At 37.1% G+C, this 26,677-nt stretch overlaps 1 protein-coding gene across 1 annotated transcript; it reads right to left on the reverse strand.

The window, feature by feature from the left end:
* Positions 1-5: 5 nt before the first annotated feature.
* Positions 6-25,692, reverse strand: jazf1a (JAZF zinc finger 1a). Its single transcript, XM_077195489.1, has 5 exons — positions 25,346-25,692; positions 7,492-7,564; positions 6,218-6,414; positions 4,829-4,998; positions 6-2,786 (listed from the first exon to the last, which is right to left on the reverse strand). Exons 1-5 carry the CDS (start codon positions 25,458-25,460, stop codon positions 2,640-2,642), a joined length of 702 nt encoding a protein of 233 aa, XP_077051604.1. The 5' UTR covers positions 25,461-25,692; the 3' UTR covers positions 6-2,639.
* Positions 25,693-26,677: the final 985 nt, after the last annotated feature.

Consider the following 26,677-nt stretch of genomic DNA (forward strand, 5'->3'; position numbering starts at 1 on the left):
CCATACTTGTTTGCTTTTCTTTATTTTTGTAACATTGTCCTAAAGTTTACATTGCAGCTTAAGGATAAAGACATCTCAAAAGAGTCTCTCACTCGCTCGCACAAACACGCACACATTATACATTATCTCGCATACAAATTGCCTCGGTTCCACAAAACATTTTCCACAAAAACATACAGTACGAAAATATAATTTCAAAAGCACTTTACAAAAGACTTGCAATACAATACATTCACTATATGTAGTATATCAAACTCCCTCCAAAATAAATGCATCTCAGTCACATTACTACATTGTAGGTGTGAGGAATCACACAGATCCTATCCAGTAAAATCATGTTTAACAAGTTCTAGTTTGTGTGTCAAAGCTGAGACCAAATGACTCTGTAGCCAAAAAGAGGTACAAATGTGGTTACTGGTACAGCGTCCAAAAATACACACATACAAACAAACATGACACTGGATGAATTGGAAAGTAACAGGACAGTGAGTCATCAACAATGAGTCACTCACGGATAGGCTTCATTCCCTAGCTCCAGTTTTTGGCATCTGAATTATAGAAACTATCCATTCATTCAATTTTATGCCTCTCCCCCCACCTCCCCCCAAAAAATCATGGATATAGTCCACAATTTTACTGTTTAAATACAGATCCTGGTCCCAGGGACCATTTAACACCAAATATATGGACAACATGGAACATTTTGTCCATATCGACTCTAAATTCTGTGTCCCATCTTAGCACCTCTGACAAAAAAGTACCATGTATTACCATGTTTTTCGACATGTACCCTGATAATACCTTAAAGTACCATATAAATACCAAGGTATACATATCAAAGAACCATGGTAACACAATCTGATACCATCACTGTACCATGAACAGCACCTTGTTTTTCCAAGCTTCATATCTGGAGATTTGGCAGTGCCATTTTTGGTCCGTGTTGTTTAATTTGACCGACCCTTACCGAGAAAAACAGATTAGTGGATAGGAAAGCTTACTTGGTCCTTCTCTATACCAAAAGTTGAAGCTCTTAAAAGTTGTTAAAGACATTTTACTTCTGTAAACTGTGGTATGCTTTATTTGGCCGACAACAGGACCGATGCAAAATCGTTTAAGAATTAAAGTTGAGAAAATATATTCCGGCGTAGCTATGAATCTGGCACTATCGAACTGTAATACTAACAGTAACAATATAAAAGAAAGATTTAATACTTTTGACAACAAAGATTGTAACAGTAAGACTACAAGCCAAGAGACAGCAGAGCAGCTAAGCCGGAAGTCGTGTCATGCTAGCAAGCCCAGAATACAAGGCAAGCAGAGGGCTAACAAATACATTTACACAAAAACAACCCCAGGACAGTCCCAAATGGGTCAAAAATAAAAACGAATCAACAGCAACGACCGAAATAAGGATCTTACGAGCTAAAAACTGACAAAAATACTGCAAGGCTGAGTACACAAACAGAATTTTAGGTCCTCTTTAAGGCTCCTCCACTAACAGGCACCAACCGGATAGCCAGATGTGACCCGTTGTGTTTGGCAGATCATCCATGTTTCTTTTTCAGTTGGACAAGAATAACTTGGCACTTCTGCACTGCTGGTATGTCAGCAGGGTAACAGGGCAGAATAAATCTGCCCTTTGTCTCTCTTTAGGCTGACGTTGTACCGCATTTCCAATGCGATTATTGTTGGCTTCAACAAAAGTGTGATTTAATTCAGGGATCGTGGTATAAAATATTACTCAGAAATCAAATACAACTAGATGCATGAGCCAGAAACCATGTCTACGTCACATAGCTGCTAGCAGTCGTCTGGAAAAGGCCTCATGCAGAGAATTGAATTTTACGCTGAAGGTGTTGTCTTCATGCTAGCCGCATGCAAAACAAACTCTGGAAAGGTAACTTTACACTTCGTAATGTCAGCCATTTTGATATTGTGTGGAATGTCCTGGAACGAAGTGGGTGGAAGTGAGTTTCTCCGGTTTCCTGGTTTGTTTGTCAGAAAGTTGGCAGCTGTATTGTGACCTGAGATCAATGTCCTTCCAATTCAGACAATAAAAGACGGTTCTCTACAAAGCAAATAAAAATATGAAATGGTCCATAAAAAGGAGATAATGTTCTTGTATAAAACAATATAAATGTTCTGCAAAATATATAATGGAAAATAAAATATTTGGATAATACAACTTAGCTACTAATATATATAAATGTCTTTATATAATTTTATATGTACACGTTTCAACGTACCTACTGTAGCTTTCACTTGAAGTAGGTGTGATGAACAACAAAAAGAAATTACCTAGAATCTCTCAACTCTTCTTTTCTGATTTAAAACCATTTTCTCTGAATTGACTTTAAAATCAGAAACAAATGTTTGTTGTCCTAATCTTCAGAGTAATTTCCATTTACCAGTGGCTGTGCCACTTAAAAATTAAATAAAAATAAAGGATACTTTAAAAAAGAAATGATATACATGGAATGTGCAAATGTACAAATATATCTACATACATATATAAAATCACACACATAAAGAGAAAAGAATGAAAAAAATAACGAAATCAGCATTTGATCCCAGTTCACATGATCCAGAAATGTATATGAAATAATGAATAGGTAAACATAAAATGACTGTGTGTATCACAGGGGTGGGTGGAAGTTGATGGTGTGATGTCTAAGGCCTTGAGAGGTTTTATAGCTTTTCCCACAGCGACACTTGAAGGGCTTTCTCACACGGATCTGTGTCCTGTGTCCGTTTTTAGCATGGTACTTAATACCATTCACATTCTGGAAGAAAGAGAAGTTAGAGGGAAAAGCGAAAATGAGACCAAGCCTAAGGAACTTTCCAGAACTAAAGAACATTTAGTGTAATCATCTGCAGCTTTCCCATCTTTACTTAGATGGGAAGAGACCATCTAAATGGCATTTATTGTGACAAACTACAGTTTTCTACTATTAAAGGTATCAAACAATGTAGTGGATTACCTTTCATCAAAGTTATACATGAATTTTGAACAATACCCGTTCTTGTCTTAGTACACCTTTGATGAACTTTTTGATCCACTTCCAATGTTGACTACTGTATATACACACACACACTCACTCACTCACTCACTCACTCACTCACTCTATATGGACTAAAGTATTGGGACACCTGATCATAACACATTGCCATGGAGTGTTTCTGTGGGAAGGTTTGCCCATTCATCCAGTAGACAGAGCATTTGTGAGGTCAGGCACTGATGTTGGATGAGAAGGTCTGGCTCGCAATCTCCGTTCCAGTTTATCCCAAAGGTGTTCGATGGGGTTGAGGTCAGGGCTCTGTGCGGGCCAGTCATGTTCTTCCACATCAAGCTCATCCAACCAAGTCTTTATGCACCACTCATTCTGGAATAGATAAGGGCCTTCCCCAAACTGTTCCCACAAAGTTGGAAGCATAGCTTTGTCCAAAATGACTAGCTATGCTGAAGCATTAAATTCCCCCTGTAGTCAAGCATTGTATCCCTTAAAACTCATCTTTGATCACCAAAAGGAAATATTTAAACGGTTTTTTCCTGTGAATTTTTTTTTCATGCCTTAAAATAGCTTGAATGTAATTCGACACCCTTGCTTCATTTAGTATATGCGGAACTATGGATATGCTAATTAGCTTATCCCTCCACTCACGCCAGCTAACAGATTCACACAGCCAACTTACTGAGGTAAACGCACAATGGTGTCGCTCTTTACAACGTCGGACACATAACGGTAATTTATATGATTAGCCTTTTGTTTGACTATGTTATCAAACAGCTTATAATGTGTTGCTAATGCTACACAAACTATGTTCCCGTTTATAATGTGTTGCTAATGCTACACAAACTATGTTCCCGTTCGCCATCTCAGTCTGCCTTCAAATAATCATCAGAAACGCTTTGAACAACTCAAACGTCAGTGGAGAAAGGCAGATAGTTCCTCATAACATCGTAATATGCATCATACACCCGCTATATTGCTAAATCTAACCGATTTTTCCATATCAACAAATAAACATACAGGGATAACCTGACATCTCTCGAGACTCCCCTGCCGGCACATTGACGTGATTGGTTACAAGGTAGTTTGTGACATCAGAAACACCAGCGATCTCAAACCGCGTTTTTGAGACTGTCTTTTTTACGCTGCAGTTTTAATTTTAGAAAATATTCAGCAATAGTGTTGACATAAATTTGCATATGGTTTGTCTTAAAGCATATTAAAAACACCACATAGACATATAAACAACATTAAAAACTTGATTTTCACCACAGGGGGATTTTAAGATTTCTCTTCACTGGATGCAAGGAGCCTTGCCCAACCACTGAAACCTATTCCTAGAAGCTCCCGCCACAGTTTTTGTACTGATATTAATGCCATGGATGTTTAGAACTCTTCAGACATGGAATCATCAGAGCATTGGCAACTTTTACGCACCATGTCCTCAGCACTCAGTGACCCCGCTCTGTGACTTTACGTGGTCTTCTGATTCGTGGATAAGTTGCTGCTGTTTCTAAACGCTTCTACTTTCCAATAATACCACTTGCAGTTGACCATCAAATATCTACCAGGGATGAAATTTCATGGACTGAGTTAGTGTGACATCCTGTCATATTACTACGCTTGAATTCACTGAGCTCTTCAGAACAACCTATTTTTTCACTGATGTTTGTAAATACAGATTGCATGGCTAGGTGATTGATTTTATAAACCTGTGGCAATGGGTCTGATTGAAAAGCCAAAATTCAAGTGTGTCCCAATTCTTTTGTCCATATAGTATATATACAGTATGTATATTGTTGTGAGTGGAGTACCTTGTATCTCTTCTTACATCCTGGAACAGGGCATGCGAAGGGTTTCTCATCGCCTCCGTTCATACACATGGAGCTGAGGATGGACTCTGAGCTGATGGCACTTTCTGTAGTCCAGGACTCGTCGCTGTCAGAGTCTTCATACTCCACTTCCTCCTCATCACACTCACTGCCTGAGGCGCACCAAAAAGTTAAACTCTTTAATTAGTCATTTATTTGCTTCATATATTAGCTGATGAAAGAGCTAATGAGAACTGAGAGTGTAAATGTGCCCTTTGCTCCAATTAACCAATGTTTCTTCATTAGGGTTCTAATGTGTTTTTATTGCCACAGTTCAGTTCAGACTTAAATGGGTCATGAATTGAGGAATCAAATATTTTTTGACCTTTTTACATATAACTTAAGAGGTCATAGTAAAAATTACCTCTTATCAAAACTACCTCATTAGTCTAAAAACAGCTTTTATATAAACCAAGCTGTCAAAATGACTCGTTTCAGATTTGTCTCAGTATGACATCCTAGTGAAACGAAACACTGCCTCTGCAGACAGTTCGTTTGTTCACATCATTTTACAAACAAGACACAGTTTGACGCAGGCTTTTCAGAAAGACTACCCTATCTGGATTCGACAGTTATATCGCAACTCACAAGTGTGTGAGAGTAACAATGTTTTTACCATGTGTCACTATTGATTTGTCCGATACAGATCGTTTGATATGTACTCACTTTATTTTCACTTTACTGAAAAAATGATGAAAGAATAACTGTGAGACAAACGATGATACATTCATTCATAAATTCGTTTACATGAAACACCGCAAGTTATACTTTGTGAATTATAACTGCAACTCAATCTACAATGTAAGGCTGAATTTCACCAGTTGCCATTTTTCAACATCAGAAACGTGTAATGGTGGGGACGCCTGAGAGTGTTTTAAAGAAAGGGTCAAAAACTGCATAGAACATAGCATATTACTTATAAATTATGATTTTTTTTATATAAAATGTTGCTTACATTATAAGTAGACCTCAGAGAACATAATATTTTTAAATAATGCAGTCCATGACCCCTTTAATATTTCTAAAATACCACTTACTATGCATCAGATTCAGCGCAATTAAAACTAAATGACAGTCTACTATTTAGGACATGTTTCTGACACTAGGCATCAACTGATATAATGACTGGCTTATTTAAACAGCATAAAACAAACAGGAAATGGAGCAGCTGAGGTGCAGGAAGTGTGGATGTCACCAAAAGTTTGGATTTAAACCAATGGGAACTTTTGAGGGCATGCACACTGACATTCAGTTATTGCATATTCATATTAGTGTATATTAATATATAAATCTAACTTTATAATCATGTAAAATCCCACAAACTCAAATAACCTGTAGGTGTGCTGCTGCGGAAGGAGGATGAGGGTGTGATGGGAGGGGTGACGGGTGGTGTTAGGCTGCCGTTGCTATGCCGCGGAGGCGTCGCTGTACTGTTACGCGATACACCTCCCGTGACTGATATAGCAATTTTGGGTTGGACCTTCTTCTTCTGAGTTTCTTGCTCTCTGCGGGCTGCTTCAGTCATGAATCTAAAAAACAAACAAACAATAAGCCACATTAAGAGATTGAATGTGCAGGTACTAGTGAACCTGAGGACTATATTCATGGAATTGCAGTGATTTAAATCTTTAATACAAAACAGAAAAACTACAATTGTAGGTGTCAAATACTATGGCCTCCTTCTGTACTAAACTCCCATGTGCTTCATTTATTTATTTATATTTGATGCATATACATGTTATTTTGAATTTATATATGCACCCAACACTACCAGTTTAGGGTCGGCAAAAATTTTGAATGTGTTTGTAAGTCACTTATACTCACCAAGGCTAAATTTATTTGAACAAAAATGTCAGTAATTATTATTACAATTAAATAAACATATTACAATTTTAAATATTTGACTATACGGATACACTTTATTTTAAGGTGTCATTGTTACAGTGTAATTCAATATTTAAGTACAGTGTAATATTAATTAACTACATGTACTTACTATAGGGTTAGGGTAGGATTAGGATTTGGTTGAGGGTTAATTGCATGTACCTATGCATAATTTACTGTTATTACTACGGTAATTACATGTAAAATATGTAACAAGGACACTGTAAAATAAAGTGTTATCGACTATACTTCAATATTCCTGTGATGCCCAAGCTGAATTTTCAGCATCATTACATTAGTCTTCATTGGCACTTGATCCTTCAGAAATCATTCTAATACGCTGGTTTAGTGCTAAAGAAACATTTCTTTTTATTACAAAAGATGAAAACAGTTGAAAACTTAGTTTTTTTGTGGAAACGGTGAAACTTTTTTGAAGATTCTTTGATAAATATAAATTACGATCAGCATTTATTTGAAATTGAAATATTTTGTAACTATGAATGTCTCTACTGTCACAATTCAATGCACCCTTGCTGAATAAATGTATTGATTTCTTAAAAATCTTACTGACCCCAAACTTCTGAATGTTACATTAATATAATATAGTTTTAATTTTATAATATAATTACAATTTTATCAATATTTTATTTATAATATAATTACAATTTTATCAATATTTTATTAAGCAAATTAGTATATACTACATATTTCAATATACACACCTATTAATGTAGCTAAGAGCAACGTATGTGGGCTGCTGCAGCTCCTGCCTCTCCAGAACTCTGGGATCTGTATCTGAGAGAAAACACAAAACATATATCACTGTAAAACACACAGGATAAAGCTGAAATTAAAGATGTACACATATAGGTCAAGGCAAACACTGTGTATGCAGTATTACATTGGTGATCACATCTTGAAACATTATTTTGTGTTGTGCTTACTGTATGTTTAGTCAAACAAGTACCCCTAATGCCCTGCAGGCCCACCACAACCATCATCACCACACTTTTTCCACTCTGCTTGTGACAGCAGGCAGCTTCCAGTGCCTGAGGCACACCAGGCAATGCTTCAAATCTTCCTCTCCCAAGTGTGTGTGTGTTTCTGGTCATAGTCTGTATCATGGCCTGAGACTGCCCTCATGTGGCAGTCTCCCTTATGATGACTGATCAGTATGTGTCTTATTTATAGAGTGTGTGTGTGTGTGTGTGTGTGTGTGTGTGTGTGTGTGTGTGTGTGTGTGTGTGTGTGTGTGTGTGTGTGTGTGTGTGTGTGTGTGTGTGTGTGTGAGTGAGTGAGTGAGTGAGTGAGTGAGTGAGTGAGTGAGTGAGTGAGTGAGTGAGTGAGTGAGTGAGAGAGAGAGAGAATTGTAGGATGTTAATTGCTGCTTAGAGCTCATTAAAACATAAATGGTGCACAGAAGACCTCACAAAGAGAAAAAAGAAACACTGGCACACTGGAAAGCTGGCACTTTCTGCACGATTATTTTACAGAGGTTTCAATGACCATGTGGAGAAAGAAGCAGGGTTTTTCACGTTCAAATGGGTTGCGTGGCATGTGTGCGCACAGTTATATTTGTGTATAACAGGCAGTGTATATAATAGGTCCCACATGTCTAAATGAGGTATTACTCAAAGCCATTAAAAGCATTCCAGCATATTCACTTAACCATTATTCTCCTTTAACATGGAGCAACTTCTACGCACACTTAATGCTTTGTAGAATGTGTCAGATTTTGCATGTGAATAAATATATTTTTTATCTCTGTCACATTTCACAAAATCTGTAATAAGCATGACTTCAATCCCAAAAGACAAATGAATGGTAAAAATAGAAGAGTAGCAAAGTTTCCTTGACAGCTTTAAAGGAAACCAGTCAACCTGAGTCTGCTTCTGCCTTAATCTCATCAGAGTGCTTTCTGGTGTCGGCAGTGCATGGATTAGGCCTTCCTCACCTCATAAAGAGGACACACACATCTGTGTATCTCAGGTGGTCCACTGAGGTGGTCTTCATCAGTGGTTTATTAGTGTTTCAGAATCATTTTACCTGCTGGTGTGGTGTGCCCTTTAAATCTTAAACATACTTCACATTTAGCAATTAAGAAATGAAAGACAAGTGAAAAATTCAACTGAATGGTTAAAATGAAATACAACAAATAGGAAATACTTATCTGGGTGCCATCTATCTAAAGTTACTCTACTGGTATGAAAGTATAGTTTTAACCATGAATCTTTCGTTTAACCAACACATCAGCATTTTTTCCCCTATTCTATATTTATTTTCCCTTAAACTTTTCACACAAGATAGGGCCTACACAAATTAGAGTCACAAATTGATGATGAGATCAAGATGTTATCTAGAGTGACATCCTTGCAAAACATCACAATTTTATAATGGGGATTTGTTGAAAAGTTGAACAAAGAGTTTAGAGAGCGACAATAAAAAGAAATCATGTCATTCCAAACTAGTATGACTTCCATTCTTTCATGGCACATAAAAAGAAACATTGTGAAGAATGTTTATGCTGCTCATTTTCATTACAAAAACAGTGGATGGAACCCCAGAGTTGTCAAGTTCTGATTAATATATTAAAAGCATTATAAAAGTAATCCTAAAAGTTGACCGTTTCATTTTTTACGATATTACAAGTCTTTTACTATATATTTATATTTTAAGTAGTGTGATAGATTTGTTAAAGGAACATACTTAAATCGTACTTGGCAGCCTTGGTTCACTTTCACTGTCATTATGAAGAAGTTTTCTGCTCGAAATTCTGCTATTAATATCTCCTTTGTGTTTCATGGAAGAAGTCATTCATACAGGTTTCAAAAACATGAGGGTGAGAACTGCTCCTTTAAATCTTCGTAACTTTATTCTGGTATTATGCGTGGTGGAAGTGTAATTATGTGTGCCAGGTGCAGAACAGTGACGGGAGGGCAGAGTTAATGTTTTCCAATTTTATGATTTCCCCTCACCAAGAAAATGGAGGCACACAAGGTCTTTCCACAGGAAAAGTAGCAAGGAAATACAGAAGAAAAAAAACACACACACACACACTTAACATTCAGTGCCTCTTAAAATGAACGCCCCGGAGTTAATTTTCACATTTAGCAAAATCATAAACTTTCAATAGTGGCCGTCATAATTCAGTACAAACAACAACCATCCGACGGCAGCAGGAACTTGAGTTGAAAGCACCACTCGTCACAACCAGTAGCAGTAATATTGCATTTTAATGGGCCATGGCCAGTATTAAATCCCTATGAAATTTTTATGTAGGACTAATAATACTTGGCCCTTTGTGAGGACATTAAAGAACTTTCTCCCATAAACATGCCTTTTATTCACAGCCATATCATTAAATCCTCTCCTATCAAACCTCACAGGGCTATTTACTGCTGTCCTGAACACTGAAATGGGATCAGGTGGATCTAAATTAGACGGAAATGCATCCTTGTAAGAACATTTTGGATTAGCTGGAATCTTTATAAGAGGGCTGAAACCACCAGAAGAGCAAATGTGCCACCCTGTGGTGGAGAACAGCACAAAAACCAACAGAAAGCAATATGTGTGTTCCTGTTAGTGTGAGTCTGTGCATAAGTCAGAGGAGCCTGGCATGGAGCGGCGTTGCAGGAATGCCGGGTTTGTTTTCCAGACGGCTAATTAAAAAGCAGGGGAGTGTTTTAATGCGCTGGAGAGCAGCAGGTCTCCGGATGGAGGGAAGGGGGGAGGAGGGGAAGACAGGCGGGAAGGAGGGGATGGAGAGAACTCTAAACGAGGCTGTAATTACACTTCTCGGAGCTCAGCAGGATACAACGCTCCAAACACTTCCGTATGTACACGCAAACACATGCAAGCTCAAGGACGAGCACACATAGGAGAAAGGAAACAAAAACATAAGCATTCACACACAAATCATGCTCACCAGCACATACAGACCAACACACACTGGGTTTTGGGTGGGACTAGGAAAGCTGGTATAATGGATTTTCCACTGGATCTCACTAATTGCCTCATAAAGAGGCCTGAGGAGTAATTTAATGCAACACTTTCTCTTACTCACACACACACACACATACACAATTAAATCATAATGATCTAAACAGAGATGAACAGAATTAAGATATTAGTTTCATAAACTATAAGCCTATAGCAAATATTGCGACTATTATTTCAGACAGATGCCCCAAAATCCATTGTATAACTTCAGAAAATGATTAAGAACAACATATTGACCAAATATTCACCATACTATCACTCAGTAAACAGAAGCAATACTACTGAGTAATAAAGATGCAACACTTACCTTATATGGATGTGCCATGACTATTTATCACCAAACCTCAAAGCTATATGAGAACTGTGCTATTAGTTATATACTCATTGGGCCTCTCAAAATGATCAAACTTGGACATTAACAAGCCTTTCCATACTTTTTGGAGCTACTAGGGCAAACAAATTATTGTGTAACAAGCCTGACATCTTCTGGTCACTGAAAGAAACACGCCCAAATTTCAAAATTCACTTTGTCTACTCCAAATTCCTTATGGTTTTATATTTAGTGTTATATTAAGAAAATAACAGCATTTAACGTAGTAAGCTAGGGTAGCAAGAGCACAATTTCTTTAAACAGTTCCAAACAGCCCTGATTTATGGTTTAGCTTTAAATGGTTTAGTGACTCGTGAAAGAGTTGTGTTTATGCTAGCGGTGACCATTAAAAATTGCTCGGGCTGATGTTTTGTTACTTATCTCTTCCAGTGTTTTATTAAAACCCTTCATCTTTCACCAAAGTTTAATTTAGTTACATTGTTGCCATGGCTGCGCTGTCAGCAGAAAATGCTTAGTAACCTGCATTGACGCAATGCTCAGATAATATTAAAGGGGACCTTTTATAGAAAATTCACTTTTACATGGTGTTTGAACATAAATGTGTGTCGGCAGTGTATGTACACAACCACCCTAAAATGATAAAAATCCACCCACTCTTTTTTTAATACCCATAAATCATAAGCAGTCTCAGAACAAGCCATTTGCAGATTCTTGCTTTTTTGACGTCACAAATGCCCTGAATGAGCTGTACACAGTCCGCCATGTTTTTCTTCTCGTCAGAGCATTTAACAGCAGCATTCAAGTAAGAAATGTAGTCTTATTAAAGCTACTAAAGTTAATTCAATCAAGAGCAGTGAGTGATTTTCGTTTTTTCTTTTGTTGTTTGATTCATATTAACAGCATATATAGCAGTAGATACTGTATATTAAGCTGCTTTCACATTAATACACAGATTTAGTTTACACATATGATTTCTTTACTTGCCATTTACGTTCACAGACATAACCAACTGTGTCTACGTGAACTTTGTGTGTTTTTCACATAACCTTGCGTATTTGACAGTTTAAGCACAATAAGACGAGAAAGAGAACTTGGTCTAAAACTCACAGGATGTGCAGTCTGACATCCAGCTTTCTGTGCGTGTCCTTCGGATGTGTGTGCTCCGAAAATTATATATCAGAAGTTTAGACTGATACTGCTTTAAAACGTATGCAGATAATAATCTTTTATGATGATGAAGAACTGCAATGTAACGTGAGAGTGACCGCGTTAGAGATAACCAAAAGGGTGTGGGGGAAAAAATATGTATTCATATGTGAATCACAATTCTATCGATTTGCATCGATTCACAAATGTCACAAATCGATTTTCTAAAGTGTTAGACTTCTATAACTTCGCAGTACTACTTAAAGACACACAGCTGAAGTATGCGCACAGATTTCTTTCACATGCATGAGATCTTGAATTCAGTCATCTTTCACAGCTACACACACAATTATGTCAAAATGCACATATTGTGGAATGTGGAGTATTCAGTGTAAACGGAGTATGTTATGTCATACGCGAACGAAAACAAATGGGAGAAAATCAGATGTGTAACTATATCCGTGCATTCATTCATAAGGGACAGCAACCTCATAAACTGTTGCCATCCGTTTCATTAATGTTAATAAATAAAAACACTCGCTGCTTTTGACTGAATCACTTTTTTATCTTTAATATTAATCAATTTATATTTAATTCATACAGTGAAGACTATACAGTGTTTTATTTTTACATTTTAATATTTCAATTTCGGTATTATTTTTTACTTAATTATTAACTTAATAATGTAGTAAAAAATAATACCGAAATTGAATATAAATACACTTTTAAGTTTATTAACTTAAAAAGTGTATTTAATTTGTATATTTCTTCTATTGTATTTGTCCTATTGTTTGTAATTTACTTCTTTGTTCCCATTTTTAATATAAAAAATTAAATAAAATTGCCGATTGTAGTCAGCTTAAAGGGTATAATTTACAACATGGTATAATAAATGATCTGTGGGGTAATTTGAGCTGAAACTTCAGACACATTCTGGGGACAACTGAGACTTATATTACATCTTGGAAAAAGGGGCATAATAGAGGTCCCCGTCCCCTTTAAGAGACGACAAAAATCACAAGCTGTACTGCTCTCGGTTGTTTAGAGTTAGGTCACCTGTTACCTACGACATGAAAATACAATAGAGAGGAAATGAGACGGGCATGTCTGAACAATTTTCCACTGTCACAACACTAAACAGCAACTTACCAAAATACATGTCTGAATACCCGGAGGACCATCTCACTGACACGAGGAGGGTATGACATAATGCAAAATTCCTTTCGGCCTAGGCAACTAACACAGATATACCCAATGAACTTTCTCTTTCTGTGTTTGTTTGTATGCATGCGTGTCTTTCTCAAACTCACCCTGACCAGTATCAAACCGCACAGCTGTGTTTTGAGGAAGCTTTGATACTCATGTCAAATTATCCATATATTTTATTCAAACCATATGTCAATAAAGCAAATATATAATTTAGTTTTCTATTTGGGGCAACATGACAGCTCCTGCTCGGTTAGGCTACATCATTTAAGTGCACAGATCTGACAGTCTGCAAACGTTTCTCCTGCATGTCATGTGGTAAAAACACCACAATTTTACCACAAGGAGGCAATATTACATAAGTTCATGTAACTTTGTATTCCCTCAACGCGTCAAGAAAGAATGACTGCATGAAACTGTAGCCCACAGATAACTGGTCAATCTGAAAAAACATCTAATTATTTAACAATGTCTACAGTCCACTTGATAACAAAAAGAATGAAAATGCACAAAAACACCATTCACTTTGATTGTAAAAACATTCAATTACAAACAATATCATATGGAAGTCAAACAAGACAAGCAAGAAACAACATTGCAAAATCAAATTGCAGTACTTAGTGTAACAAGAAAAGATTCTTAAAGGGACATTGTGTAGGAATTTCTCCCATCTAGCGGTGAAATTGTATTTTGCATTCAAACGAATTTTGCTCTCCAATGCCTCGCTTTTTCAAATGCGTGTTGCAGCTACGGTAGCTGTTATGTACCAAAAAGCTATGACAAACAATGCAAGAACAATCATATGCTCTATTAAAATATATTCTTATCGAATTTCTAGGTTACAAAAAGTAAACTTACAAACCTTGTTTTTAGCACCTTCTACATTACTCAATAGCTGCTATTCATTAAAGAGCCTGTTCATTTTTTAACTATAAATGCTCTACTGTCTATAATAAGTACACAACCAGGCAATGAAAAAAAGCATGTACTTAAGACTGTAATATGACTTAACCTACCTGTCGAGAAGAAAGCAGGCAACTTCAGCGACGATTTTGATTTTGATTGATTTGATTTCTCCTGCATTAACGACTCTTGTTTTTTGTAATCTCCGGTCACGATTCCTTTTACGTTCAATTTTGGATTTTTTTGGCGACGAGGATTTCTTCTCCTGAAGCCCAATTTATACTTCTGTGTCGAACTTACGCCGTAGCTACGTCGTAGACTGTGTGTAGCGCGCGTAACCTTTAGGCGTACCCTGACGTGCACCTCTCCAAAAATGTAACAACGCGTCAATTCTACGCGGACGCAAGCGCTGTGATTGGTCTGCTCAAACCGCTCCTCAGGTTTCACATGCTCCTTTTGCGTACGTCAACGCGGACAACGACGCAGAAGTATAAATTAAAACCAATGCGTAGTCTACGGCGTAGAGGCTCCGGCGTAGGTTCGACGCAGAAGTATAAATATAAATGTATATAAGTATAAATCAGCCTTGAGGCTCGTATGGTCCGTATGGTAAAAAATAACAGTGCATTATGCAGCCTTTTAAACTTGCCGGGGCAGTGACAAGCGCCTCTGACTGCTCTGCTCCTCCATTTCTGATGCTTTCAGTTACGTGACGCTGGCTCTGAACAAAAACGCGTTGTGGAAACGCGTTGGCCTAGTACTTTTTAAACCTCTCTGCTATCATAGTTTTCAAGATGGCGGAACGACATGGAAGCCTCCGTGGACCTACCCGTCACATGTATATAAAGATAATAAATTCTTCGTTTACGAGGATAAACGAAGAATCTGGAAAAGTTTGTTATGTTTCGTGGTGCGGGTTGGCCCAGTTTGTTTTTGTTGCCGTTTGTGGAGCCTGTGGTGTCTGCAGAGACCGCGTTTTTTACAGTGTGTTCAGTGGACAGGCAGCTAGCGGATAGTGAGGAGATGTTTGCTGTATGTGACAAAAAATGTTTTGGCCTAAAAAACGCGTGACATTGCTTAGAACACCTTTAAGATCAAAACTCACTCAAAGTTCATTTACAAACAACCTTGTTTTAAAATTGTTTGTAGATATTTTATCAATTCACCATTTGTATGCATTTATATCAGTAAAATTATAAGCAATGACCTGCCATAACTAACACTTAATTTGTAACGTGTGTGCGGTTTCCTGAAGCGATGAAAGAAAGGATTTGAAGACAATCATGGGATGCAATTCAGGAGATGTAGACAGTGCTGCTCTATGTGGCAGCTGCATATCTAAAATATAGGTTGTCTCAGTCAGGCTTTCATATTAATCTCCCAACACCAACAGTGAAGAACAAACTAGCACTAACTCAAGCATAAAGGTGCTGCACAAGGATTTAAAGTTATAATGTTATCATCATGACAATCACATTCAATTTTGAATTTAAAATGTAACAATCTTCTTCATGACTGGCAAACTGCCAAACCAAGCCACAGCATGGGGTTTCCACTCAATAGGATTATTATTGATTAGCAGTATTAATGATCTTTGTGGAAGGCTAGGGGTCTCTCATTGTTGTGCTCATTTAAACAAGAGCTCTGAGATCAAATCCCTAACCCCAAATGTCAGATCTGTGACCCCTGAGGGAAATCAGGCCAGCTGATCTTTTATGAGGCTACAGTGACAGACACAGAGTGGGGTGCAGGTCTGTTTCATTCTGACAGAGGCCTTCCATTGTGACGTCTGCAGCCAGTCACTATGGAGACAAGTGTGACACAGCCCTCAAAACAACAATAAAAAAACGACATATCTGCTAAATATAAACATGCATTTTTCCACCACAGATTAGCAGTGCATACAAATATTATTTTAAGAAAGATCTTATAGGGGTATTAGTAAGGTCACTGAATACTAAAACAATAATTACCATAGACAATATATATTTAACATTACTCCTTGCATTGATGTTGAGACAAAACTTTTTCACCATCATGTTATAACAACTATATGTGCTTTCTTCTATAAAACTTATACGAGTTTCAATTTGAATTTCTACATCAATAATTAGATTCAAAGTGGTAACTTTGGCATCACTTTATTTTTAATTTTAGTGGGTTGAATTTTCTTTTCAGTGTCCCAAGTTTTGGAGTGCACACCGCTTAAACCTAAAGTTAATTCTGTTAAATATAGTGATTGCTAGCGTGGGATTAATAAAAAAATAAAAAATGTTGTATGTAAATCTTCACGCAACTGTTAAGCACCTAAACAGAGAATCATTCCAGTGGAAGTTAACAGACAGCTTGAATACACAACATTAGCATAAACAAAGGCTCTCCACAGCAAAAACTAATTACGATAGACATGGCAAGCCATTTTTACATTTATTTTTACTAGCATACATTTATAGGCCGGTCACGATAACTACTTTTTGTTGGCCGATATATTGTCCCAGAAATAACTGCGATAAACGATATTATTGTAATTTTAAGACCATTGTATGCCAGGGATTATATGATTATATCATAATATAACTGCATAATAATGCAATTTGGCCAACACACTTTCAAATGACAATGAAAGTTTACTTCTTAAGAATATTTAGAAACTTTAATTGAAGTGTCAAAAAATGTAATATCCTAAATAAAAAACGTGAATAAACCTTTACTTTAAAAAAGTGCAAAGTAACAAGTAGAAAAAAACAAACACAAAATGAACAAATGACACTTATATTAAGATTTTTCATCTTCAGATGTTTCCCTGACCTTCTTTTCTCAGTAAACTAAGGGTGTACATTATTGCTGAAAAACACAAACCCTACTTAGTAGTCATATGTCATGAACAAAGGCACAGATGCCTCAACAACAGGACATTTCTGCTGCTAAATCTATTCTTCAAGAGGCGTGTTTTTCAATAGTTGAACTTATTTTAACTTGAGTTTCTTAACCGCATGCTTATAACCCAGCGTCTTGCACGAGATGCTGCCAAAGACACAAGCCAAATGGTCAAACATGTCTGTCTAGCGCATCTTTACATAGAAAAACATTGCAGTGGAATGCAAAAACACATTCTCTGTGAAAATGAACAAGACACTTGAGACTGCCTCATCCTGTGTGAAATGGCCTTAAAGGGGTGGTTTACTGCTTTTTTTCTTTGCATGATTGTGTTTATGGGGTGCAATATAACATGTCTTTGTGGGGGTTTTTTTAAAGCCTTATTTTTCATAAATTTCACCTTTATTGTAAGCCGCTTTCTCCTCTGTCATTTGAACGACCGGTTGACTTCCTGATTCCATGAAACCACTCCCTCAGAAACAGGCAATGGGCTCAGATTGGTTAGCCGGTGTGTTGCAATTGGCTAAACTGCGTAGTGCACGTTGTCCGGAAACTTCACGCCCATTACCTTTACGAACGAAAGTTGCATGTGCTCCGGTCAAATGTAAATAATGGTGTCAATACTGCTGTATCAGTTTGAGCCAGAATCAGACCCAGAAAGTGGCAATGAAGAGAGTCAAGCAGAACCTCCCCAAACACGACTCCTACAAAACGTTTCTGAATGGTACATTTGTGTATTATTATTATTCTATTCTATTATTATTATATAAGAATTTCAATACGCTGTTACTTGAAAATGCTACTGCTGCTTGTTAGCTTTTGAGATATGGTTTTCTCCTGATTAAATATTTAATATAACTGAATAAATGATGAGTAATACCGTTTTTTAAAGTTATTGTTTTATCGATATAATGAACAACCGTTTATCTATTCACAAAACTTAAGTTTACTCGGTGTATCGTTTTCTTTAGGTGTACATGTGGCAACTATGTTAAAATGCCAACAGAACGTGAAAACATCTGATAACAGCAGCTGAAGTTTGCTGTTGCGATTACATACAATTTTTTGAACTTTAAACACGTTTGTCTTATACACACACAAAATAGCATTGAAACTAACCGGCTACTATAAACAAACAGCGTTGGCATTGGTTTACGTTCTTGATCAAATCGAAAAATTACGTCATAAAGTATACATGGAAAATACATTTACAAAATTAGTACATAATTGCAAATTCAGGTCCAAAATGTTTGTACACGTTTGTCATAGACACACGAAATAGCATAACTAACTGGCTACTAAAGCCAGCGCTGGCATTTGTTTACGTCCTTGATAAAAACTAAAACATTACGTCTAAAATTATACATGCAAATACATTTAAAATGATTAAGTCTTACTTACAGTTTGTGGCCCAACAACTGCTGGTTTTAAAGTTGGAACTGCTTCATGCATTAGTAACAGTTTCTTGTTGAATCCGGCATTGAATTTGTGGAGATTCTGGAAGCTGTCTTCCGTAAAATGCGCAGCACAGAGAGCTAAATTACGATTGTAATATTCTGGAACATAATCAAACATAAATTGTACCCATTGTTGACGAACTACAGCGTCCGTAGGAAGCCCGAACACAGAAGACCTGACAGCTGGGTGAAACTAACACACTTTCGACGGCATGGTTACAGCTCTCCACTACTCTTCCTCTTCGGCCATGCCCCCTTTTTTGCATATTCCGGAGGGAGGGTTGATGTAGATTTATGGGTTAGTTACATATAAAACCCGGGAAGTATCTCGTTGTAGTCCCATTCGAGTCGTTTTTGTAGGCATTTAACTTCCTGATTTTTAAAAAACGATATCTCTGCTTACGTTGAACTTTCAGCGCAGCAACTTTGCAGATACCGTTCATGCACCAACAGCAACATTACACACTATTTAAAATGAAAAAAGTGAAATCGCAATCAACCACCCCTTTAAAGCGTTAGTTCACCCAAAAATGAAAATTCTGTCAGTAATTACTCACCCTCATGTTGTTCCAACCCCGTAAGACCTTCGTTCATCTTCAGAATACGAATTAAGATATTTTTGATGAAATCTGAATTTTCATTTTTGGGTGAACTATCTGTGGCGAACAGGACGGCCGAGGGACGTGAGAGAACGTGGCGAGGCCGGTGGTGCGATTGCTAATGAGCAGCACCTGTGAAGCACACCGGTCTCGCATCTCTCACGGAGGAGCGGAAGCATAAAGGAGGAGCGACGACGTTGATGATCGAGAGAGGAACAGGCCTGTATTTTAGTGGTGTTGTGTTTTTGTATTTGTATTTTATTTTAGGCAGCAGTCGTCCGCAAGGGGCTGCTGGCGGTATTTTTGTTTGTTTGTTTTATTTTAAATGAAGTTCATTTGATTGTTCGCCGGTTCCCGCCTCCTTCTTCCCTGAACATTGCTACACCATCCCTTTAATGATAGCTGTGAACGTGCACCATTATTAAGCGCTGTCAAGTAGAGATGCACTGATTAAAATTTTTCTTGGCCGATTCCGATTTCCGATTTTTCATTGAGTTAGACCTGCGATACCGATTTTAGCCGATTCCGATTTCATTTTTTCTAACCACTTTACAGGACACACAAATATTTATTTTCTATCTACTCTTTAATAGAACATTTTGCATAGAACATTTTTTGAACAGATAATCGATATAAAATAGAACTATATAAATTACTCCTGGTGTGGGAAATTCACACACATCTAAAGTGCAGTGTTATGGAAGAACCATTTCTTTTCACATCCAATATCCAACTAAAAAAAATTGATATATTTAGCAAACTAAACTTCTTTATGAAAACAGGTAATGGCAATAAAACAATATATAACAAATAAAAATAAAATAAATATAGCCTTGCAGTATAAAAATATTTCTCAAAACACACACACACAGGCCTATTGCAATCACTTGTACATCAATGGCAAGTTTTATTTCGCAAACAGTTCTTCTCTCATCTGCCACATGTCCAGCCAGGCTAAACGACCGCTAAGCTCGGGCAAGTGGAGCAAGTGCAGGGAAAAGATTGGGAAATAATAAAAACAAGTTTAAATGGGTACATTTTCAATAAATATTTTTGAGTCTTCATTTTCATTTTTGACATAGCCTACTACAGTTCTTGTTAAAACACACCAGACATGCAAATTCTGTGCATTCCGGGCACTTTTGGTGTGAAATCATATTTATTTTGTCCATCAAAAGTGTGCTTTCACTTAAATTGATTGCGAGCAGCGCAGCAAAAATAGACTCTGCGCCGAAACCCCCGCTTCACTGCTGCTCACGCGACACTCCTGCTCAACGCTCACGCGCTGCTCCCGCTCCCGGTGTGAATGCACTCATTGATTTACATGCAAGCCGAAAAAAAAAAAACACGCGCTGCTCACGCTTGCGGTGTGAAATGGCCATAATTCACGAGGTTTCCAACATGTGTGCACGTGTGATACTGATGTTGCGCGATGTTAATCATACGCCGCCCGAGTGCATTTGACCGGCATAAAATCTGAATATGTCAGACTAACCTTTCATGGCCGGTCATGGTCATGGCCGATCACGTGAAAATCGGCCAATTCCCGTCACCAGCCGATCAATCGGTGCATCTCTACTGTCAAGTTTAATTTAACACTAGAACAGTGCAGAAACCAAGTGCATTTGAACTTATTCTTCCAAACTGGCTGAAGATTTCAGGAAAACACTATAATGTCTCCAACAGTGGTGGTAAGTATCGAAGTAGAAATACTTCGTTACTTTACTTAAGTATTTTTTTCGGGGATCTGTACTTTACTTGAGTATTTTTTATTTGCATCTACTTTTACTCTTACTCCACTACAATATTGAAGACAAAGTTTACTTTTTACTCAGTTACATTTCCCCATGCCTGCTCCAAGTATTTATTACACTGGCTTTCCAAACCAATAAAAACTTGGTTTTATTTTGAAAAAAAGAACGCACAAGCTCTTTGCCAGCATACGCTCACATAGCAGTCAGTTCGCCATTGTGGAAGATGACCGCAGAAACAGGTGAAGGTGCAGCTCTGCCCAGCAATGACCCAGAGATTCCCGCTTACACTGTATCTTGCAGATCTTCTGTTTAATGCAGCTAATGTTATGGAACATGTCTATTGCAGAGCTGCCAACTCTCACTCATTCAGTGTGAGACTCACGCAATTGACACTTTCCACACGCTCTCACGACACACATCCATTTTCTCACGCAGAGAGATTTTCTCAAGCGAAGCAAAGAGGACACTGACACCGACAGACAAGACAGAGTAGGTTACTTTTGATATGGAACAAATTCTCAGCTCTCAGATTCTGTCAATTTTATTATGAAATTCAAACAATAAATACCGTTTTGGAGCTTTTAAATGTGACGTGACAGATAGCTAGCGCCTGCTATGGGGTGCCGTTAATCTCTTTACTACTAGTTAATTGTAAATAAACACAAATGAACAATAATAGGTAGCCTATGTTGAAAGATACAGTACAACTTACCAAAATGTATATACCTTATATATAATATCAATAAATCAGTGTTTTTCAACTGCGGATAGAGGTCAATAAAACAGCTGGAGAACAATGTCACATTACGTTACATTTACCCCAGGAAAAAAAAAAAAAACATTTAATGACCATAGTATGTTAGTTGGCTAGAAAAATTTGTATTTTATAATATATGTAATATTAGTATAAATTAGTATTTTGTTAAATGTGCACTATATATTTATTATATTTTTATTTATATCATTAAAATATTATAAAGTTGTTATTATAATAAAAATCACATGTATTTTTAACATATAATAATACCAGCTGACAGGGCTCTCTGTAGCCTATGTTTACAGAATTAGGTGAGATTTTCTTAATTTAAAAATTAACATGCATCTACTGTACCAAATATTTATCAAAATGAATCTATTGAATCAAGTTCGGAATCAAACCACAATAATTTAATTGAAATTGTAAAATTTGTATCAAAGAATGGCCTACCAGTCATTGCACCATAATATCCTGTCACTAAACTTAATGAAATTGTTTAGAATTGATGCAAGGTGCTTCATTGTCTCTTGACTGATTGCAAATCTAACAAATTCTTAATTGCAGTATCTAATAATTTGTTCAATTAAAACAGATCAATTGTTTTGGGAGTGATATGCAATGTTTAATTATTGATATTTACAGTTTGAATATTTACTTTTTACTTTCGGTACTTAAGTACGTTTTAAATCGGATACTTTTGTACTTTTACTCAAGTGATGTTTGAATGGAGGACTTTCTACTTTTACTGGAGTCATTTTTTATTTAGGTATATATACTTTTACTCAAGTATAATTTTTGAGTACTTTTACCACCCCTGGTCTCCAATGACGGCTTTCTTTTCACCTGTCAATATCAGCTCTGAAGAACAGCAGATAAGATGACAGAGGCAGCGCCATCTGCAAAATGTTGGGGACATTAATTTTTAGGTAAACATAATGGGCAATATTTCATGTCACCAAAAATTAGCAGGGTCATCATGTTCATATATTGTGCGCTGAGTCTATATATTGATTAGCGCAACAGGCATATACATTATGTATACATTTTTATTTTTCCAATAGTGACTTTATTCAATTAGTGATCATTACAACATATATTACTACATCTATTACATACATTTTATTCTGTTGCTACTAGTCATCACCCCAATAGTCACATGTATCTATTCCATTGTTATTGGTAATAAATTGCAAAACTTTGCTATTAAATTCTATTAGAATTTGTGGTTAAAGGACAATTCCGAACAAAAATTAACCTAGGGCTAAATAACACAAGGGTACAGAGTCGACCGTTCTCTGGGATGCGTTTTCATGATAATCGAATGTACCCAGTTTGACTTAGTTTTAGTTTAACCACAGATTAGCCATCTTTGGAAAACAGTCTCGACCAGTCGAACCACGAACGCCATGCTTCATGATCTGAACTGTGACTATCCACCATTTCCAAAGATGGCTCCTGCTTGAATTCGCGAAGTTTACTGTCTTTATAAAGTATCTTCTTATTAAACTGTCTGTACACTTACAAAGTTCTCAATGCTTCGATTTCCAGGTAGGGACCCTCATTTATGCTACCGTGATAGTGTGGGGCTATTTTGAGCCTTGTTAGTGGTATTAACTAGCGATTTTTATTTTTACTTATTCTATGCCCCATACACTAGTGTTATAAGCTAATCTGTGGTTAAACTAAAACTAAAGTTAAAACTGGGTATATTCGATTATCATGAAAACGCATCCCAGAGAACGGTTGACTCGGTACCCATGTGTTATTTAGCCGTAGGTTCATTTTTGGCCGGAATACGCTTATTTCATGCAGCCGTTATTTTAAATTCGAAAGCGAGGCTCCGGTGGGAAGAACCCCGGAAGTACAGATAAACAACAATGCCTTGGACTACCAACCTGAAGCTGCTGCCGCTATTTACACTATTGGATGTTAATATCCAATATAGGATATGTAGATCTAGTTCGTTCCTGCTTCTTTTTTTACTTTCTGAAAAAAAAAAAATTATAAATGATTTTCACTGTATGTAGTCTAAAGTATGAAAGAAATGCATGTACATTTTTAGAATAACTAATTCGTACATTAAACACAACAATACACCATCGCATTTGCGACTCTCCTATGATTAAAGGCGACACTTCCGGTTTTCTTCCCACCGGAGCCTCGCTTTCAATTTCAAAATAACGGCTGCGTGAAATAAGCGTATTGTCTTTTAAAGCGGCAGTCTGTAGTTTTTCCTCTTTGTCGCCATCTCTGTTTGAAATCTGCAACTGCAGTTATTCGCAGAATTATCAACTTTACGTGGGTTGTGCCTCGGCAGGGCACAGCGCGGATGAATCCAATGTTTTGAGGAGAATGTGCGGCTGTCAGTCACCGAGCGGTGTTGATACTGTCATTCAGAATCACAGATTTTACTTTTTGGAAGTATGACAAACATAAGTATTTTTACCGGAAAATGTCAACTGAACAAGTAAGTAACATTCACTTTTGTTCTGACCAACAAAGGGAAAAAAAGCATTGCAGTAAATCACGCTGATTAAATCTAACAATCACTTATCATATCACATCAAACTGTGCAAATTATACTTTGTTCTCAAATTGTTAATGTTAACAACATCAGCATTGCATGACTACATTTAATGCCCTTCAGATATTTATCCTTGTTTTCGCATGGGCCAGGTGGCAGTCTCTTTTTTTCTGTAGCCACTCCGAAGTCCGAAATCTTTTGCATTTTACAATGAGTGAATCTCCAAGTGTCACTGGTGATTGTGAATTAGCCGAGACACCTTCTTTATTTATCAATGGAATTAAAAACATTATTACAAGCTTATTGTTTTGTATCGAGCTAAGGCAAGCAGATAGTTTTGAGCAGTTTTTGTTCAGTTTTTGTACTTGCTCAAATTTATTTTGGATCATTTTTAACCTAAAAAAAGCTACGGAATGCAACTTTAAATATTCATTCGATTTATTTATATAGTTAATATTCATATGTATACCATTTCAAAGAATACATATCAGCAACTATTTAGCTAGAATACCGTTTAATAAAGTTTGATTGATAGGTACTAGTAAATAATGTCCATTTAATTAGTACTAGAAAACTGGAACAGATAGTACTGTTACATATTCAATTGAATACATATTCACTTCTGGAGTAAAGTAATAGTAGCCAATCTATAAATTAGTAATACCACAAATTATAATTATTCATAATTATGACTATTGAAACCCCTCAAAATACTAACACTGCTAGTTATTTCAAGCAACACATGTTAAAACAGCTTGCCACACGTACAACCAGGCCTAGATCTAAACAGAGCAGCGTATAGTAACCGTGCACCCGTCGCTGAAACCTGATTATGACTGTCTATCGACACTTAATTAAACTGAGTCAATGCTAATGTTATTACATTTGCAGCGAGTTCATGCAAGTGAATTAGCTCGTCACAGCATACAACCCAGCCAAATGCTCAGCGCACAGACGCGCCTTCTCGCCGCTTGAGAGCGACTGGTTAGCGGGACAGCAGGCCAAAAGCGGAGCGCTACTCACCGATGTGGTTATCTTCGATATGAACGATGAGCTCGGCCAGGGACTCGAAGTGCAGCCCGCATCCGCCAAACCGGCAAACGTTGGAGAAAAAGGAGGCAGCCGCGACGCCCGTCATAATGGATGTGTTGGCAATGGTCCGTGAGCTTGCAGACCGGTGGAGGCAGAGGCTGTGCGGGATGAGGTGATCTAATAGCCGGCAGCTCGTTGCAGCAGCGGCAGCGGGGATTGCAGCTGGAGCTGTTTAGACGGCTGGCAGCCAATGGGAGGGGGATGGGGGGCAAAGCAGCATGACGGAGGAGGAGGAGGGACCGGCCAAACAAACATGCTGCTGTTCAGTTCACCTGTGCGGAGAAAACAGAGGAATGCTTGACTGAGAAGGGCCACATAAGCAACTATATTATTGATTATTTCACTGCATCTTTTGCTGCCCTGCCTTTGAATGTGTAAGGTTGAATAGTCCCACTTCCTGGGAATTCAGAAACAATCCCGATTAACTTTTTACTTAATAAACTTAAAATGATCATTACACTCTTAAGTGTCCATTAAGAACTTTTGTAGCCTACTTCTGCATATCTTTTCATATGGAATTGTGACAAGTGGTCATTAATAAGTGTGCTGTGGTTAATTTCACACCTTTTGGTGGCAGTAGCCTATCTTTAAAAAAAATTATGTTCATTCCACAGACAAGGCTTAAACCCTATTCTGAGACTAAAATAAGCTACTTGTTTGAGCTGTCTTAACTTAAAGCAACTTGCACTGACATAGGCCTATCTGTCAATGTCCTAATTTAACTAACTCTTGAGTGTCCTTATGGTCATTTTTGTTATTTTATATCATTTGTATCTGTATCGTGTTTATGCCAGCTGTTGGCACAAGTGTGTATTTTAATTGGAATTTTACTATTTCACCCCTATTTCCTTTAATAAATCTATTTTATACTATAGGAACACAAAATAGTTACACTTAGGACCTTAAGGAGAAAGATGTCCCCATTGAAACCAATTAAAAACGATTTCATTCGGTTGACAAGGCTTCAAAATTAAAAATATTATTTACCAGATGGTGCAATTTTCAAATACTCGCTTTATTCCTGTTTTCTGTTATAGAGCCAATTAGATAAATCAATTGTGTGCCAGTGTTATATGGATGTCAGAGTGTGGTTTGTATGTGTGCAAATCGTGTGTGTGCATGTAATAGTTGAGAGAAAAAAACTGTAGGCTATACAGCAAATCACAAATCCAACCTCCGTGTTTAGCTTTGCTGGCATCCAAACAAAATCTTACTGGAAGCTTGATATCAACCTCAAATTTGGAACACAACTTGTTTAGTTTT

This window comes from Siphateles boraxobius, unplaced genomic scaffold (genome assembly GCF_051911475.1).
Source record: "Siphateles boraxobius isolate OS27281-9 unplaced genomic scaffold, OSU_SipBor_1 33, whole genome shotgun sequence".
In the NCBI taxonomy this organism is placed as follows: domain Eukaryota; kingdom Metazoa; phylum Chordata; class Actinopteri; order Cypriniformes; family Leuciscidae; genus Siphateles; species Siphateles boraxobius.